Source organism: Pelodiscus sinensis, chromosome 2, assembly GCF_049634645.1.
Source record: "Pelodiscus sinensis isolate JC-2024 chromosome 2, ASM4963464v1, whole genome shotgun sequence".
NCBI classification, from domain to species: Eukaryota; Metazoa; Chordata; order Testudines; family Trionychidae; genus Pelodiscus; species Pelodiscus sinensis.
In genome coordinates this window covers 110,992,919-111,013,413 of record NC_134712.1, presented here as the reverse complement: position 1 = coordinate 111,013,413, position 20,495 = coordinate 110,992,919, and the positions used below count along the sequence as shown (strand labels likewise).

The following is a 20,495-nucleotide window of genomic DNA, read 5'->3' as shown; positions in this document are numbered from 1 at the left end:
TCTATTGTTAGAGATGATGCAACTGCTAGCACTCTAGTCATATGCACACAGACCAAGTATCTGTTGTTGCCTCCTTTTACTACCTGCAGCATCTACTCTTCCTTCTAAATTCCATGCAAGGCACTGTAATTCAGTTTCTATTTAGGCCTCTTTCTTTACACAATTTTGTATTGGTTGGAAACCCACCTTGTTACAACTGTACAAGCCCTAGCTTGGGCACATTAAGTGCTTATACCAATAGAACTTGTTCCTGTAAATGTAGGGCACGTGCTTCAATTGGCACAAAAATGGGAAATTGGGCTGGCCTACGTCCAATGGCTTCAGTGGGAGGTCTGCCTGAGTAAGGATTAATCCTGCAACCCTGAGGTTGAGAAGTACTTTCCCAAATAAGAGGTTCCATTGAAGTTGATGGGAATAGGACAGCACAAATAATACGACACATTATGAGGATTACAGAATCCAGCCCTAAGAATAGACTTCGGGATTTTATCCTTTAAGTGGCTGACAGGTCAACCTTAGCCTAATTTCCCAAAATGGGACGAAGGCAATGGGGATCTTGAATTTCACTAGCTAATTCCAGCAACCAAAGCATCTGAGAAGGTCCTTCTTTGGGGAGAAAAGTTGTCTGTTTGGAACTTTGTAGTTATTTAGTCATTCATGATGGAAATTATTTCACTTAATTTGGTTAGAACTCCATTGACACAGGGGTTCATTAGGACACCCATTTGCTAGCAATTCAATTTAAAATTAAATACACTTTGTTGTGGATTTTATTACTTTTAAACTACTGTATCTAGTGCCTTTATTAGCTGCTAATACACAATTATGAAGGTAAACAGTTTTCATTACTGAACATCAAACATTTAAACAACCACATTTGATCTCTTTTCCGGCTGCAACATTCCTTCTCCCCTTCCTTTCACATAACTGAATATTACAGCCAAGTGAATAATTTACTAAATGAACTGAGTCCTCTTTTCTGTCATTCCCAAATCACAATTTCCTCAAATGTTTTATTACTTCAGGTTCCTCCATTAATTTTTTTCAAGTTATATATTTGTTTTTAATATTATTGATTGACAACAAGCAATTTTGCTGCAACTATTCTGTTCTATACTTGCAGCAGAGTAACTCATAACCAGGAAGGAAGCTGTAAGCCACTAGGACTTTGAGTCTCTCAGGCAGAGGTAGCAACTAAGCAAGCTTAGGGAAATTTTAGGAAAAAATTCAAATGAAGTGGAAATCAATCTCTTGTCAATGTCACACAAAGAAAATTGTTTGTGCATATTGAGTGCTAGTTGCAAAAGGTGCCTAAGACCATCATCTGGCTCTGATAACTACCACTGCTCCAGTAATTGGGGAAAAATGTCTGGGAACTCTTTCCCCTTTCGTATCAGTTAGGCACTGTGAATATGACTGGTCTTTTCAGAAGCAAATTACGGCCTGGAAGGCTCCTTATATACTTTCAGGTACCATAAGTACCAATTTCAGTCTCTCCCTAACTAAAAAATAGATACAGTTGTACCTACCAAAACAATAACATCAGTATTATGGTCTTTGGACAGTGGGGCTGTGTCTACATTGGCATCCCTTTCCGGAAAAGGGATGCTAATGAGACACATCACAATTGCAAATCTGCGGGGGATTTAAATATCCCCCCGCAGCATTTGCATTTACATGGCTGCCGCTTTTTTCTGGCTTGGGGATAAGCCGGAGAAAAGCGCCAGTCTAGATGTGATTCTCCGGAAAATAAGTCCTTTTCCGGAGGATCTCTTATTCCTACTTGAAAATAAGCCCTTTTCCGGAGGATCTCTTATTCCTACTTGAAAGTAGGAATAAGAGATCCTCCGGAAAAGGGCTTATTTTCCAGAGAATCACGTCTAGACTGGCGCTTTTCTCCGGCTTATCCCCAAGCCGGAAAAAAGCAGCAGCCATGTAAATGCAAATGCCACGGGGGATATTTAAATCCCCCGCGGATTTGCAATTGCGATGTGTCTCATTAGCATCCCTTTTCCAGAAAGGGATGCCAATGTAAACACAGCGTGGGTGTCTAAGGCTAGTCTGAAATGCAATATTTCGATATTTCAAGGTAAGGATTTCTTGGAGGATAGAGGTGAAGGGGAAGAAGTGGAGGTAATAATGACCAGTGCAGACAGGTTCAGATGCCAAAGACAAGTGGAGGAATTTGAGGTGAACTTTAAATTCCAGAATGAAACTACGATACTGTAGGGTCTGGTAACTAAAGCATCGAATTAGAATCTGGGTTCTATGGCCAGCTCTTTCACAGACTCAGTGTGATCTTTGTAGCATTTTCAAACCAAAGGCTACAGAAGTGACCTCTGATTAGGAAAGCCTCTATTTCTGTCTGGCCGCTGGGAGGCTCCCGCAACCTGATTTTTAAAAATTCCATAGTTCCAACTGATGTCAACATCAACAAGTGCCTAGCAACCCTAAATATTAGACCCACCATGCACAACTAAAATCTGGGCACCCCAAATCAAAGGTCACTTTGAATCTATAGGCTTTAATTTATTTTTGCCTCAGTTTCTCCTTTTGTGAACAAGAGATAATCCTACTTCCCTACTTGTGAAGACTAATTCATCAGTGGCTGTAAAGTAGTAGGAGAGCCTTGGATGGAAAGGTCCATAAAAAATGCAAGGTGTTTTGATGCCACATACCTCTGAAAGGGTTTATGGAATCTGGTGTGCAACATCTGTTTGTTGTGATGAAGAATTTTCTTTTGTACTTTTAAGTCCTACATGGAAGAAAAAGATTTAAAAAATTATCTTCTGAAAAAGTAAGTGTAGGAAAAGCACATGGAGGTTAAAAGCAGACATTATCCATGTTTCCAAAAGTTTGTTTTCAAAGTCAGATTCAGCTACCATACTCCATGATGGGAGCAGTGTGGTTAAATACGCTTAATCAGTTTTAAAATCTCAACCTAGGTCTTCTATACCTCCCTATAAGAAACTTCACTAAACTCCATACTTTTAGTGTGTCTAACCTACAGTTAGATATATTTTTCCCAATCTGTGCCTCATGTTTGTCACAGACCACTGAAGATCCCACCACTTTCCTTTGCCTTAAATCCATTTCAGGTCTTGAGGTCCTGTTTCAATGTAGCAGTGCAAGAGAGACTAGCATTTCTGAGTCGTGTTGCAATGTGTGGGAAGCTTATTAACATGAGCACTCATTTCTCCAAGTACTTCTGCCACTCTCCAGAACTGAGATAGACAACTTGGATTCATTTTGCCATTATACAGCAGGCTGGAAAAGTCACTCTGCCATGAGAGCTGAACAGTATGAAAATGGAAAACTATTGCTAAAAGGTTTTAATATTATAAGAGCAAAATGTTTCTCCCCAATCTCCACATATTCTCTGCTTCTTTCACACACATCTTCCACTGGGGTCCATGAAATGGATGGATCTTCTGTATGCAACACTGCCAGTCACAAGGAGGCTATCCAATATACAGGAATGGCTACTCCATCAAGCTACAGTAGGCTGAACAAGGCCTGCTTCCATAATCAAACTCCTGAGCACATAGTACTACATGCTATTCGTGTAAGGGGGAGGAGATGCATTAAGGCTAAAGGAGAATTACTCCATTTGGTAGTCCCAAAGTATGCTGTCACAAACTAGCATGTCATCTATGGTAACATAACTTTATTTGTCTACATTCCAGACAATTAGCAAATATCCAGCAAGGACTCCTGATTCAGGGCTGGCCTTGCCATGGGGCGGACTGAGGTGGCCGCCTCAGGCACCAGACTGTGGGGGGGCACCACTAGGACGCAGAGTGTAGAAAATTGTGTCTGCTGCTGGTGCATATATATTCTCACTGCTCTAGATGCACATTACACTATTTACATTTGCTGTTCGGGCATTTGAAAGTTGTGTTACTTAACATTTTTGAACAAGGCATTTTAAGTTGTTAGTTCTCCTTTATTGGGGCAGGTAGCAGAGCAGTACCATGAGAGGAGTAGAACAGGAAGAAGGCAGAATTGAGACCTTTCAAAGTTTTGGCGCAAGCAAGAGGTCATGGGGGCGTCTTTTGAGCTCCCCGCCTCAGGTGCCAAAATGCTGTGGGCCGGCCCAGTCCTGAGTACCAGCAGCGGATATAGGGCAGGGCGAGCGGGGCGGCTGCCCCGAGCCCCGTGTTTCAATAGGCCTGCGCACGTGCAACTATCTGTCAGCTGTGGCCCAGGCGCATGCACGAAATTATGCTGCCCCGGGCCCTGCACTTCAATAGGCCCCGCGCCTTTAGCCCCGCAAAACTCTCATCCGCCCCTGCTGAGTACAACACTGCTTGGCCACTCTGTCTTGACAGTGCACCTCAGTTTAGAAATGAATAGGGATGCTTTTTAAATCCGGGGCCTCTTTGCTTTTGTCCTATACATATATTATTATTGTTAACAGAAGTAGTGTCTAGATATCCCAGTCAGGGATCATATTGACACTAATAGTACAGCAGCCAGTTAGGCCTAAATCACAAAGATACTTATACTCCTAAGTCTGTATTTGGGCTCCACTGACAATCACAAAACTCTCATCATACTCTGTAAGCAACAAATCACTCAACACTTGCAAAGTATTTAAATCTTACATTTAAACAGTAAAATGGCAATGAGTCATGATTATTATTATTTCTTTACCTACACTAGGAAAAAATACCTCAAAGATTCAGTCCTTATGGTCCTATTCAGAAAGCCTCTGAGGGTCTGTAATGCATCTTCTACATCAATTGTTTTCAAACTTTTTTTCTCACCACCCACTTGAAGAAAATTGTTAATGTTCGCAACCCAACATAGTTATATCTTTCGACTAGAATGCAGGCTCTAGGGGGCAGGAATGAGGGGCCTGGAGTGCAGGAAGAGGCTCCAGATTGGGAGGACTTCAGGACTGGGGCAGAAATGTTAGTAGTTGAGCATGGGCTTACCTCCAGGGGCTCTTGGTCAGTAGTGCAGTGGGGATGTTAAGCCTCTTCTGACACCACGGACCATGTTGTGTCCTGGAAGTGGCCAGGAGCAGATCTGGGTCCTGAGCAGAGGCACACAAAAGCTCGTGTTCTGTTATCATGCACAGGTACAGATCTCTCCCACAGGATGGGAATTGGCCAATGGGAGTGTGGAGCCAGTGCTCAGGGTGGGGGCAGATCTTATGGACCTCCTACAAGCCAGACCTACTGCTGGCAACTTCCAGGATGCAGCATGGTTCACAGTGCCAGGACAGGCAGGAAGCCTGCCTTCTCACCCCCATTAGTCATGGAGTCACCCTACATCAATGTGACCCAGTGCCTGACAAGGTGCAACCTAATTCTGGATCACAACTCATAGTTTGAAAACCACTGTTTTACATGATAAATAGGAAACTTGCTTTAAAATGAATTATTCATCACTTTGTATATATTTTTATCTTTTCTATTTGCAAACTCCTGAAGTCAGTTATGTAAATGTTAACCTATATTATTTTAATTACCTCAGGTGCGTACAAGCCAAAGTAAGATAAAAATGGTAGAAAACAAGACATTTCCATCACAATAAACCAATTTACTATATGATTTTTTGCAGTTTTCAAAAAACAAAGCTCCTCAGATGATGTCATCTAAATGTGGAATAATCATTGTGCTAATTGCAAATAGATTTACTGGAACATCTTCAAGTACTTTTTCCTTATTGGCACAATACCTTCACATATATAACTCCTATATACAGTACTATCACATAAAAATAAATTTTCATTGTGAGTGCAGCATGGTCTAGACTATAAAGATTGTCCACTGTTGACAAGGGGCACCAGCAAAGAGTGTAGCTGCAGTGGTGAAGAAAGGATTTAACTACTAGCAGAGACAAACTGTCCAACATTGCTTCAGAAAAGTAATGGTTAACTTTTATCGTGTACATGAGGCATACCACACCACACCAGTGGTGTATTGTTTGACCACAGCATGTCTCAGTCACAGGACTCCTTGGAAGACTTGGCAAATAATCGAGAGGCTTTGATACATGGCAATTTAAAAAATAAATAATTTCAGGTCGAATAAAATATTTTTATTGAAATGAGACTATTATTTTATGGCAAGCATTTTTCACATTTTTAAAAGTAAAATTAAGGCCCATTTCTAAACAAAAATTAATTCCAAATCAAAAACAGTTTAAACAACCTTTTTCAAAAAAATTGTTGGTCTGTTTTCAAAACAAACAGCTTTTCAAAACTGTCACAAGTTTACAACACCTTTAGGTGTTTCTGCATCTACGTTTGTTACTGAAAAAAATCTTTTGGTCAAAACATTCTTTTTCTAGGTCTGCTCCTAACTCCATTTCTGGTACTGATTCTTTCATAGATGTTGACCACATCTCTTAATAGCTCTTTCATTTACAGGTGATGAAACAATAATACCTTTTAAAGCTACCTTGAAGAATAATCAGAAAAAGAGCCTTTCCATTGATTGCCGAGATGGAGTCTGGTATTTGTATAATGAACTATCAACATGAGCTAGTGCGACAGAATCACAACGGTAAACATTGTTATCACAACAGAATAAAACATGGACTTAGCACATCACTATTAATCAGAAGGACCTGAAATTTTTTCACTGCAAAATTTTTTCAACAAAAAGCATCTTATGGATGCCTTCAAAATTTTCTGTTTTTCCAAGGAAATGAAACAAAATATTTTCCCCTTATGTTTGATCAAAAAACTGAAATAAAATTAAAATTAAATTAATATTGTACATCCTTTGAAATATTCAGAAATATTGACATTTCTGACCAATCGTATCATTATTATAACAACACATCTCTGTCAATGCAATTTCCTAATTGTCTTTTAAGACATTCAGTCCTGCATACCAAGAAACATGCCAACAAGGCAGACTCCTTGTGGATAGTAACTACATCAGCTCACCACCCAAATCTCCCTCATCTGTGTGGGTCATAAGTAGCAGCCCTGGGAGCTATATGAGACTTGCATCTGCAGTAGCAGCCGTTATTGCTACTCTACAGCCTGCAGGATGCAGGGGAAGGATCCTACACACAGACCATTTGATCTTCCCTTGCTCTGCATCTTGTGTCCTCATGTACATTAATGCACCATCAGTGAAAAATGAGTGTAAGACATTACTAGACCAGAATGGTAGCTTTATTGCATGCACTTTACAATGGCATAAATAACTACACAAAGTGTAGGGTAAAGTGAAACAGACCCAACAACTGCCAAAGACCACTTCATTACATAGCACAGGCCAGAACAAAAACAAAACAAAGCAAAAACCTTTAGTTATAATATAAAGGAGGTGCAAGGTAAAATAAGAGTTGTCTCCTTTATTTCACTCCTACATGTTGGTTGCTTTCCCTCCTTCTTTCTCCTCTCACCATTAAAGTCACCTCAACTTGTAGTCCATAATTCATTATTCTGCTTTTTATCACCTTATTGCCAGGTATCTTCAACCATCAATTACATCTCAGCTGAATTTCAGCCAGTGCCTTGTGCCAATTCTGCTGTTGCATAATACCCATCCTTCAGTGGACTAACTGAACAGAAGTGGTGATATACTGAATCCCTTACTAGCTTGACAATTGAGCTGAAACCACATCCTTTCCTGCATTGTGACATGCAGCGAGCTTTTCTATAGAGCAGCTTGGTAAGTTTGCTGCAAAACCCCAAACAGATAATACTATGCATTGACCTAGCTGCAAAAATATGCCACAGTTGCATAGTAAAAGCAGTATCCAAATTATAATTTTTAGCATAAAACAAAAAGACTTCTTTTTTACAGAGAAAACTAAATGGATTTGCTGTAGTTGAGCATAAAATTACACACTTGATCAGTTTGGCCATTTTTAATAGCAAGAAAAAATTAAAAAATTGTTAAATGCTCTCTGGTTCAAAATTTATGTTGCAGAACATGAAGCAAGATTTACTTTAGTCATGCTACAGTTTTATTTAGTGTATGTAAATAAACACATTTAATGACCAAGTTATAGGCTGATCATTTTTTGGAAGATGTGTGAAGCTTAGTATTATTTTCACTAAGTGACCTTTGGTAATGAATAATTAGCTGTAAATTAAACACTGTAAGGCTGCATCCTACTATAGAGTTAGGCATCTCAAAAATGTCTATATAATAAATTAAGTTCAAGGCATTATTTTGAACTATTATAGAAAAGGGAGCTGGCCCTATGGTACATAAACTGAATGAGGAGGTGAATTTTTAGAATATTTAGAATCATAGAACACTAAAACTGGGAGGGACCTCGACAGGTCATTGAGTCCAGTCCCTATTATAATTTAGACCCATTTAAATCTAGGGTTTTGATACAAGGCAAAACATAAACTATAGACTAGCTCATTTTGCTTTGCTATTAAATCAAGACAGAGACAACAAGCTTGAGGAGTTTCCATTGTGAGGAGCTCATTTATATTCACTCTTAAGCCACTAGTCTTTCTAAAGGTTCTTTTTTCTTTAACCTCCAAATACAAGGGCTACCTTTCAGTTTCGTCCTATTAGAAAATACCTGTAGCTTTCTTAGCGCCTTTAGTTTTCTCCTCAAACTTCCCTTGTTCCATGCCATCCTTTACCGAAGGCATCGCTTTGGGATTCATAAGGTAAGACAGCCATCTCGACATTAAAAACTTCCAAAGCACGGGTGTGTCTGAAGAGTGTTCATGCCCCAACTCTGTCAGAGCTTGCCTGTGACATTCTGCATCCATGTCTCAGGCCTGAAGAAGAGCTCTACTCTCCAAAGCTTGCCCATGTAAAAGAGCTCACTCCCCTATCTTGTCTCAAAACTTTTAACACATTAAGAATTGAGAAGTTAAAACACTGACTTCTGAAACAGTGCTTAGTACTTATGAACAGATAATCCTAGTGGTGGATCTAACAGTAACTGCTAGCCACCAGTTAGCAAAAGGCTCTAAATACATTATAGCTCATGTAACTGTTCTTGTCTTAGCAGATGTTTGCACACTCAGTAATCTCGATCACAATTTTATTGAGACTGGATCTTCAGCTGGTGTGAAATGATACAGCTCCACTGTGCCAACAGAAGTGAACTGAGCTATACCACGGTGGTGACATGACCCAAAACGTCTACAGATAAACTCCGATTTATGTGATGTGTTACAGATTGCACAGTTTTATAGTCTTCCACTTTTTCCATACTCAGAACACTAGTAGCAAAAAAGGGATATGAACAGTTAAATAGGCTTTGTAAACAATATTGATTGGACATTCTGAGGTAGATTCTTAGGTTTTCTTCTACACTTTCATATTTTACAAATGTTTTTCTACACATCAATGCAGACTGCTATTTCTTTAGTGCAAATATTTAAGTATAGTTTCCACATAGCAATAATACTTATTATTTATATAGCATATTTATCTAAGGGTCTTAAAGCACTTCACAAATGTCAGCTGATTTAATCATCATATATTCCCAGGCCAGAGGGGCAGCTGTGATCATCTTCTTTGACCTCCTGTATAACACATTGCTCAGAACTTCCTCAAAACAATTCCTAAATCACATCTTTCAGGATAACAGCCTATCTTGATTTTAAAATGATCAGTGAGGGAGAATTGAACACAACCATTGGCAAGCTGTTAAAAATGTTATACCTTGGTTCCCATCTGAATGTGTCTAGTTTCAACTTTCAGGCAGTGGATCATGTTACAGCTTTTTCTGCTAGACTGAAGTATGCACTATTAAATATTTATTCCCCATGTACGTTCTTATAGTCTGCGATCCAGTCACTACTTAACCTTCTCTTTGTTAAACTAAATAAATTGAGCTCTTCGAGTCTCAATTATAAGACATGTTTTCTAGTCTTTTAATAATGTTTGTGGCTCTTCTCTGAGTCCTTTCTAATCCTCAAAACACTCCTGTCACATCAGTATGCTATTTTTATGACTATTATACAGATGAGAAAACTAAGACACAGATAGAGGTTTAGTGACTTGCCCAAGGTTGCACAAAAAGTAATGGGGAGAGGTGAGATTTAAGGTGCTTGAATATCTGATTTTGCAAAGAATTTCACCATCTCTGGAAGGGATGCTGGCACAAAAACAAGCTAGGTTTTGCCATAGTCATAATGTGAGCCATAAAGTTGACACAACTTTCATTGAAAATGGACTCAAATAAGAGATGAAGACTGGTTCCTTTTTCCTTGACCTGCCTGCAGCATGCCATATGGTTTGGCACATGGGCCTTTTGGTGAAATCGTCTAGAATTATACCAAGAGGATTAACATGTACAATGGGTCTGGTTTTGAGAAATCACTGTGTCTATGTGCATATTGGTGATAGAACAAGTGGTTAGAACCACAAGAAGAACAGTCTTCTAAAAAAGATCACTTATCTCCAACGTCATTAAACTTATATTCAAATGACCTACCACACACTGACGTACCACACACTGAGGGTATGGCTACACTAGCCACCCTAGTTCAAACTAGGATGGCTAATGTAGTCATTCAAACTTGCAAATGAAGCCCGGGATTTAAATATCCCGGGCTTCATTTGCATGTTCCCAGGCACCGCCATTTTTAAATTCCCAGTAGCTCGACCTACCTGCCCGTGGCTACACGCGGCATGGGCTAGGTAGTTTGAATTAACACTCTTAATTCGAACTACCGTTAATCCTCCTGCAATGAGGAGTAATGGTAGTTCGAACTAAGAATGTTAATTCGAACTACCTAGCCCATGCCACGTGTAGCCATGGGCAGGTAGTTCGAGCTACTGGGCATTTAAAAATGGCGGCGCCCAGGAACATGCAAATGAAGCCCGGGATATTTAAATCTCAAGCTTCATTTGCAAGTTCGAATGACTACATTAGCCATCCTAGTTCGAACTAGGATGGCTAGTGTAGCCAGACCCTGAGTGCTGTGACATACCCCAGCACTCAGTCACACCCCTTTGACACACTTGAGAATTTTCTGCAGATTACTGGTATTGATGGCATTTGATAGCAAATGGAAGTGAGCTTGTGTTGAGTGTCTTCCATTTAAATCCTATCCAAGTGGCCAGAGAGCTGAATATAGTTCTCCATAATCAGGGATAAAGCATGATTCATATTCAGTCTACCTTGGATTCACGATGGATAGAACTCTCTCATTGTGATCTTTTTGCAAAGACGGTGACTAAAGTGAAAATACACAATTATCTGCTTGGAAAACTGTCCGAAATTATATGGGATGTCAACTCCCAAACATTATGCACTTCAGCCTTCACAGTTGTCTCTACCAGTGCTGGTGCCCTATGCAGCACAACACCAGCCCCCTCACTGCGGCAGGGGAAGAGTCTCTTTTGTGAGGGGAGGGCTGAGAAGTTGTATACCTAACATACTGAGTTGGTCAGAACCCAGGTATTCAGAAGTATAGAAAATTTGGAAGGGGGCAGAAGTATAGAAAATCTGTGTTGGACCAAAAGCTCATATTTTCCATGGAATGGGAAGGCCAAGAATTTGTTTAGAAAAAAAATATAAAGGTAAAGCAAAATTTTGTTTCAGCTTTTCAGGGCAAAACTGAGGTTTCTCCCAGTGCCTATTTCTATGCTTCCTGCCGTGCAGCTGACAGCCTGGTATCCCTGCATCAAGTCAGGATTGTGGCGGTTTTCAGGCTCCTAGCTCTATGTTAGATCAAGAATTCATGAATAGACGGATAAGATTGTATCTGTGGTAACAATTTTCACATTGTTGTGCCTCAAAGTGTGCCATGACTCTTCTTCATGTCGGCTCTGTTTGTTAGAAAAGGTGGTCAGTATTTTATGAAGTCACTTAAACCTCAGCAAGACATGGCAATCACTGGTTCTCTTTGATGAATCTTTCCAATTGCTTCTCTCTATTGAACCATGAAAAGAGACTTCCTTTAGTTTGTTTTAGGATAATGAAGCAGAGAGCTGACCAGTCAGCTTTCTTTAAGCAGCAGCACATGCAGCACCATCATTTACAATAGCTGTAGGGATTCACTGTCCCAGCTCAGTAGAATATCAAGAATTGCTTTCATTATTTAATTGCCTTCTGATCTTGTTTTTTTAAAAGGTGCACTCTTATATGTTTTTGAATGTTATATGGTCTACGGGCATATACTATACACAGTGAAAACACAAAGACAGTTCCTTTAGTGGAAAATAAAATAATATTTTTCCCTTGAATGTGTGACCTCAATTCAAATATTTTCTTGCCTGTGTCTCATGCACACGCACTTAGCAAAAAGACCATAAGAAGAATTAAAAGGTATAATAGCTAAATTCCAGATGACCTCATCATCATAATGATGGATACCTTATAAATATGAATAAGTTTAGGAATAACAATTTTTTTTTTAATTTTACTTAGGATCCTAATTAAAGAAGGGTGAATTTTCTGAGACCAGCATTTTGTTAACATTTTATTTGTCAGGCATATTTACGCTCTGTTAATTAGAAATGCTGAAGTTTACACTGCTCCTGGTGTCACTGCCATCAACATTTCTAAACTGGAAAAAAAAAAAAAAAAAAAAGCACTGGTTCCTGATGTGACACAAAGCTGGAGGAAAGAAAAAATACTGCTACTAATTGATACTCCTTAAGTTTCAAAACATACTAGAACAAAACACTTTAAAATACTAGTAATGCATGTCAGCAGGGTGCACACACTTAGTTAAATGTCAAAGACTAGAGCCCCAGGTTTTTGAGGTCTAATTGTTCTTGTAGACAAGCTCTTGGTCTTTCTGTGCCTCAGTTTCCCATCTGCAAAATGGAGATAATAGTTCTGTTCTACCTTACAGGAGTGTCATGAGGATAAATACATTAGAATATTGCGAGACACTCAGATACTAAGATAAAGAGGGCCTGTAACGGGGCCACATTTCACCAGGCACCCTTGTGGTCAAAGTTGTCTCTGCAGGGCTTTCCTTCTGCTCCTTCCTTCAGGGGCCTTGGGAGCAGCATAGTTTCTCTCAGGGCTATCACCAAATCCTCCCCTGAAACTGGGTCAGTAGATCAAAGTAAGTGAAAATAGTCTTCAGTGACCCAAATAAAAGGCACATCACAGTAGCCTTGTAGTTCATACCTATCTCTAATAATTCTATCATCCACGGAGACCTCATTCCACCGAACAAGCACCTCGCCTTTTGTCTCAGACTTTCTTCCTCTGTCAACTGAACCTCCACAGCTTTCTAATGCCTTTTGTGTTGGTATTACCTGATTCCCCTCAAGTGGGACTCATCGTGTAATCAGGCCTGGCTTAGTCCAAGCTTTCCAGCCCATGGTCAAACTACTTTGTTACTGGGCCATATAAGTATTTTCGATGGATCGATAAAATCTATAATTTTAGCTACAAGGTAGAAGGGACACTGCCCCCGGTGTGTTTTTGACCTGGATAAGTACATGGCAAATGGGAAAGGATCCACTTAAATGTCCAGAGGAACTTCAAACGTTGACCAGTTTCAAAAATGATTAGCCAAGTTGTGTACAAAATGTGTCTCATGTTTCAGATTTTGTCAAGACTGGGATTGAGGCAAGTATCTGATCCTGCAAAGTACTTAAGGACATAGGTGTATAATGTGCTATTCTTTTGAGTAGTCAAAGGACTGCCATGTACTGTGTGTTTGCACAATGCCCAAGACAATGGTTGAGACCTCTAGATGCTACTACAATCTATATGACATAATAATGTCATATAGACATTGGAGTGAATAGGACTGGAGAGACAAACATCATGCTTTCCACTTCAGTCCTTCAAAGCACCTAAAACAAAGTGTTTACCCAATATGGGTGACATTCTGGCTCACCTGAAGACAGTGGGAATATTGCCATTGACTTCAATGGAACTAACTTTCACTTCGAGTTTTTGGAAAACTAAAACCGGGTTTAACTCATGTTCTATTTTTTCATCATTGGACCCTATCTCCATGACAAAACGAGGTACTGGACTAGTAGTTAGAGCGAAGAATTTTGACTCATTGCTTCCATTGGATTATTTTTCATACTCAAGATAGAATCAAATGAGATAACACTTTCTTTCTTCACCGAGGCATTTAGGAGCTTAGTTGACTAAATTTGTAGAGTATTTTGAGGTCCACAGTTGACTGGTATTATAGAAATGCAAACATGTTTGTATTCTACGCCATCAACAAAGCATCCACGTCTTACGTTTAGAACTTTGATATTAAAAAAGCAAAATCTATATCATGCTTCAGATACCTTTGTATATTCCCCCAGTGAAGTCATCCATCTGAAGGGAGAATATTGTTTCAGGACCAATCCTGGGAGGATTCAACATGCCACATTGAATATAATCTAGTGGCAGTGGCAAAGAGGCAGATAAAGGGTGTGAATAAATAGTGTTGATCCAATAGTAAGAGTACTGACCGAAGTGCTTAATTACAGTATAAGAAGTTGAAGTAAATTGAGAAGCTAGATGCTGCAGGGTGGCGAGTTATCAAGAATATTTTTCAAACACATCTCATGAGCCATTGAACAGCTGGCAGTAAGAAATACTATTTCCCTCCATAAACTTCTCATCAGTGGCTTCCCTTGCTGCCAGTTTCTTCTAAGCATGCGTCTTTTATGCAACCTTGAATAAGCCACTATTATGGTGTGGCAGTCAGAGTCAGTAAAAATCCTAGACATTGCTCTAATCTACATCATTTACATTCATGCCTATGTAGTTATGCCCTGTCAAACTCTCATTCTGCTTTGCATTGTGGCCAATCTTCCCTCTCTTCATTAACCCTCACTGCACCATCTGCATACAGTTTTTCACATGTTAGCAAGCAATGCGTATTCCTCCACACATAGAGGAGGCCTCATTAAGCACTAAGTGTCAGTACCTTGGATTTCCTCTCTGCAATTCTTTCCACATTGCTTTGAAACTGGCAGGAATAAGCTTTTCATATTCAGAGATGGTCTTTCATTGTCATGCTACAGATGTCGTTCTGTGCACTGAGTCTGGATTATATTTGCTAGGCCATGATCCCAATACCATCCTCCTGAGAAGATTTTCTCCAAGTACAGTTCATTTTTCTCTCATTCAAAGTAAACGTTATTAGAACTCTTGTAAAGTCAGCAGGCCAACATACAGAGCCAAAGAAATAATTTTCCTTAGTCCAAATGAAACATTCTTAGGTAGCTTTATTAACATTGTGCTGGATCACCATAATGCTACCTGCAAATGACAATGGCAGGCTTCATTTTACAGTATGTTTTACCTTCCTAGAGACACGATTAACCCTTGTGTTTACAAAGTACAGCATGGAGTAACTGTGTAACTTAAAGTTCCAGAGTTAAAAGCAAATATGATCACTTGGAAAAGATAGGGATGCAACTCCCATTTTTATTGTATTAACTATAGCGATGTTAGGCAATACATAATTTCTTAGAACAAAAGCCACCAACATGTTGTGAAGCTAAGAATAGGCAAATAACACAATGCACTAAAGAACATATAGCTTGTAATAGCTCCACCAGTAAGCTCCTGTGGGAATAAGATGGCTCATCAGAGATTACTTTTGGTAGCATAAAAGAAACCATTATCAACTCTCCTTATTTGTGAACATTGTGTCTAAAACTAATCTCATGTATTAACTCTGTAAACTTCTACTTTGTATGGCAGATATATTTTTAACCCTTAGGCTGCCACATTTTTGTTCTCATTTTGTTAATTAAATGGAATGTGTGGAAGATGTCTATTATGCTCATTTGATCAGCCTGGGGGTTAATTACTCAGTTTGGTAGACATCCGAAAATATTATGTTACTTCCAAAGGCAAAACTGACAGAAGCTTGTTTCAGTCTCATTTATGTCATTATGTGTGAATTAAACTAACTAGTCATAAATTACACTGGCTTAAGCCCATCTATTGGTCTCTAGACCTCCAAAAGGAAATAGAGTTGTTTTTTACAAAGAGAAGTAAATATCAAACATTTTTCATTGTTTCCTAAATTTGCTGCAATAATGCTGTTAGAAGAGACTGACAAGAGAAAAACAAGCTTCTCCAAAACAAATAAATATATTGAACTAATAAAAGTTATACTTGCTTATAAATTGTGGTGTTTCTTTAGAATTTTAGCCCAAACTACAAGTGCCTTGAAGTGACCTAAAGACTGCACCTAACAGCTTGTCTACACAGAGAGGCTCAGGGAAATTAATCCGAATTAACTAAATGTGTGAATTTAAAGTTGATTAGTTAAACCACATTAAACCCCTGTGTGAATGCTTTTATTCAGAATTAAAGTGACCAAAGGGCTTGTTTACATGGAGCCAGTAATAAGCTCCACAGGGGTCTGATTTCCAAAGCACACTAATGTGTTGCACATTAATTGCTCCACATAGACCCTGCTGACATGAACTAAAAGTTCCCTAGTGCACTTTAATGTGGTACCATACTACGGTTAACAGTACTACATTAAAAGGCACTAGGGAAGTTTTAGTTCACATGAGCAAGGTCTGCATGGGCCAATTAATGCACAAATATGCTAGTGCACTTTAGAAATCATACCCCTCTACTCTTCATTATTGTTCCAAGTATCTAAGCCTTCATTTAGTTAGTTTGAATTAAGGGTACTGTAATTATGAATAAAAGCATCCATACCAAGGTTTCATGTGGTTTAACTAATCCACTTTGAAAGTTAATTTAATTAACTTTAGTGAGTGTAAACAAGCTTTAGGTGGGGCATATTTATATACTAAGTAATGGGAACAGATAATCCATTAAAGGAAATAGTGGACAGTCACATGATTACCCAAACATCTGAATATTAGTGTGACACAACAACTATTGGAGTCTTGACAGTTGACAGTGAAATTTCCAAAACTACCTTGAATCTTTGACTGACACCAACGCAGCACACCATCAACATGGCATTGATGGTCTCAGGGAAAGGAAGGCACAAATATGATGGAAGTCCATTATTTATGGTGGCCTGCCACGAGACCAATAGGAATTTTGCATTGTTAATCTCCTTAGATGTAGAGTAATTGTTCTGAACATTACTGCTAATGTTACTTCAGAATTGGGTTTCAAACTTGGAAACATGGAAGGATAACACTGAAAGAGGTAAGAAACCCCAAGATTCCATCTATGGAATGGAACAAAATACTGGGAGTCCCTATTTAAAGGTAGGTAAAAAAATCTATTCAGTCTACCATAAAAAACTAAAAACCCAATTAAATAATTATCTCTTTCCACTGGTGCCTATTAAGAGCTAAAAAACGGATAGCTTGTACAGCATCTGGATTCAAATGTTCCCTTGTCAGTTACAAATCTTTTATCCATAATTCCAAATCAGATTTATAGGCTACTTCCCCAATCAAATCAGATAATATAAAAGTAATTTGATTCCAAACAAAAAAAATCTTCTCTCAAGCTGAAGTTAAGGCTGGGAGCAGTAGTGTGAATACAATTAATCTAGAAATACCCTACAGCGGTCTTTAAAAAAAAATTAGTTCTAATATGGACTGAAAAAGAAATTCTCCTCCTTCCTGCATCTTCCTCAGAATAGTCCCTGCCTCTCACATACTTCTTGGGAGTCACAGAAAGAGACCCCTTCTGCGTAGGCATGATCAGAAGATGTCCACGAGGCAAAAAGCATTTGCCCCACAGCAAGCCTTGGGATTTTTATCAAGTGTCTTCCCAATCCACTCTCCCTGCAAGCATGTGGAAGCTTCTGGGTGTCCCCCCAGCTTCCATCTTGCAAATACTCAATTACCTTTGTGTCCCTACATTCCTTCAACCACCTTCTAAGCTTTAGGAAACTTGTTCCTAGAAAGCTATGACTGCTAAATGGTAAAATGAACCTAAATAGGAGTATCAGCCTAACAATGACACTTCAGGATCATCTAAGTCTCATGAGGTTTCTAGAGGGTGATAGTTGGGAAGCATCTCAACATCTCTTAAAGCTTACTGAGGGTGGGAACCATTTCTGTACCTACAAAGTCTGCAGATAAGGAGCAATGTCCCTCTGTTCTGCTGCTCCCAGACTTCCCATACCCACTGTCCCCTTTTGCTCTCTACCTCATTGTTCCCCATTGTGTGGCCACTAACCATGTTCCACCCCATGCTCCACACACTGCGTAATTCATCTTCTGGTGCACATCCTGAATTCTTATGCACATGCTCTGGAGGTTTGCAGGAAGGAGGCAGAGAAACTACCAATGGAAGACAGCAGATTAGGGAGATATCCCTCTCACCAAATCAATTAATCCAGTAAATGTAATTGTTGAAGTCTATTTGTACAATGAAAGGTTCTAGAAACTTACTTCTTAAAAATAACAGCTCAGGTCACTATGCCTTACTTGAGAGCATTCTTTTAAGCCCATCAGAGCCAATGAACCATTCTCTTGTCACTAATTAAAAATGATAGATTAAGCCATTAATCTTTGCTTCAGTGCACTAAATTTGGGGTGAGATTTTCCGAGGCAGAAATGGTAGTCTGGTTCACACAACTACCACTTAGCCTTTGAAAATCTAATCTTTGATTATATGGGTCTAGCAAACTAACTTTTCTATAATCCCCTTACTCTCTGATACAAAAAAAAGCAAAAGAAAGAAGAGGGTGGCTTTTTTGTTTGTTTGTTTTTGGACTCTGGTGAACATTTCTATTCTAGAACGCAGGAACCCCTTTTTAAGTTCCCTTAAAATTTTCTCTCTTGTCCTAAACCTAAATTTCTTATTCGGTAGATGAATATAAATATACCTTTATTTGTAGAGGGATGAGGGTAGTATGAAAATTGGGCTTATCTTTCATACCCAACTGCAATCTTAATTATGCAATAGCTAGAGGCACTCCATTACATAGGAAAGAATCAGTAAAGGAGGTTATTTTTATTCACATTAAGGTGGAGGTAAGGATAAAGTATTAATTTAGTAAAATTTAGTTATTCAGTAAAATTCCAGTGAAATAAAGCAAGACAGTTAAGTGGGTAATCTTTTATCTTGTCAATATATATGTCACTGGCCAGTGAAATAGATCGGTGGTGTACAAGGTTGACAAGTCAATATCATGCTATGAAGCAAACAATGAAATTGTCTTACAGTTCTTAAGTCTGACCTGTTCCAGCGCAAAGCTGCCAAGCAGAATTATGTCATCCTGAACATCTTTTTCAAACTGTTCAATATACGGAGGAATCCCATCATCTTCAACCTCCTTGTGAAGGTCAAGCCTCTTAGTGAAGTTGACAGGCTTTACTGAGTCTGAGAAATCTTCACAAATGACATAGGCTGCTTGAAACAAAAGTGGCAGATTATTTTTTACAGAAGAGCATTTAGTTCATTTATTAGTACTTCATGGGCCACCTACCTTTATGACAACTATCAATGCTATGAAAAAAACATGATGACTTTGAAAGATTTGGTAACATATCCCAAATTTCATAATTAGGAAAATTATCCTAAAGACTGGCAAAGGTTTATATAACCTCAAAGCTGTGTAGTTCTCTTTGTTTTTAAAATAGTTATTACTGGGCATTGCTCAGGTCCTTAACTTGTGCACTTTCCTCTCGCTCCCTGACAGTGACAAAGGGAAAAGCCAGCAATGTCCCAGTATGAATCTGGGGGGGAGAGTAGCTTCAGCTCCTTCCCCTCCCTAAAGGACATCTGGGGGGGGGGTGGAAAGCATGGGAATGGAACAGTCCCAGATGTGTGGGGGGTGCCCCTTTCACTTGCTTAATGATTATGTCTCTCTTCTGAATGGCTTTATGAAAAACAATCCCATTCCAAGCACATCCCACCTTCCTGGCACAACAAACCCTGACCTTGCTTTAAGCTATGATAAGAGGAAGCTGCCTACCAAATGTGGTGATCTTAGCTTTTATTGTTTAGGAGAAGTTCTTGAACAAACAGACAAATAGACACATAGACAAACTCCCAAAAATGTATAGCAGAAGTCACAATTCAGAAAGAAGTTTTACAAATACAGGGACATTTTGTTTCTAATACAAGTCGACTGATATTAAATGAATTGGAATCAGGGTTGACGTGGGCTGGCGGAATTATGGAACTATAAGAATAAATTCCTATCTGAAGGAATTGTGAGGAGGAGTCATACTAATAATTTCACCTGAATCCCACTCCTCTTGAAGGATCATACTTTACCCACAGGCATGCACATTCAGTTCCTATTTAATTAATTTGGCCTAATTCTGTTCAAATTACACCTGTGCAACCGAGCGGATTTCAGTGGAGTTCTATGGTTATAACTAAGGTGATGTCTAGAGTGAGCCACAGTTTGGACTACAGAGGTGTAAACAACACTGCATGTTAACATGCTGCCCTGTTAACTCCCATATGTGGACACTGTGGACGTGAAATAAAAGGTTACTAGTTCACATAAATGTAGGGCTGTTTGCAAAGGGCTAAATTATCCCAGCCCTTTTAGTTCATACACATGGCATCTACTCAGGAGAGTTACAGTGCATCAGTTTGGTGCGTTCTGTTATTCCCACCACCATAGACCAAACTGCAGAGCACGGTAGATACGCCTAAAAGTAATATTCAGCCCGCAGTATTTATACATTCAG

At 39.1% G+C, this 20,495-nt stretch overlaps 1 protein-coding gene across 1 annotated transcript in view; it reads right to left on the bottom strand.

Moving 5' to 3' along the window:
- LOC102458814 (uncharacterized) overlaps positions 1-20,495 on the bottom strand; it is a 492,720-nt gene that overhangs the window by 179,401 nt on the left and 292,824 nt on the right. The window contains exons 10-11 of the mRNA XM_075919824.1: positions 19,028-19,200; positions 2,679-2,755 (exon numbers count right to left, since the gene is read on the bottom strand). Coding sequence (XP_075775939.1) covers positions 2,679-2,755; positions 19,028-19,200 — 250 coding nt within the window. The remainder of the gene's footprint in view (positions 1-2,678; positions 2,756-19,027; positions 19,201-20,495) is intronic.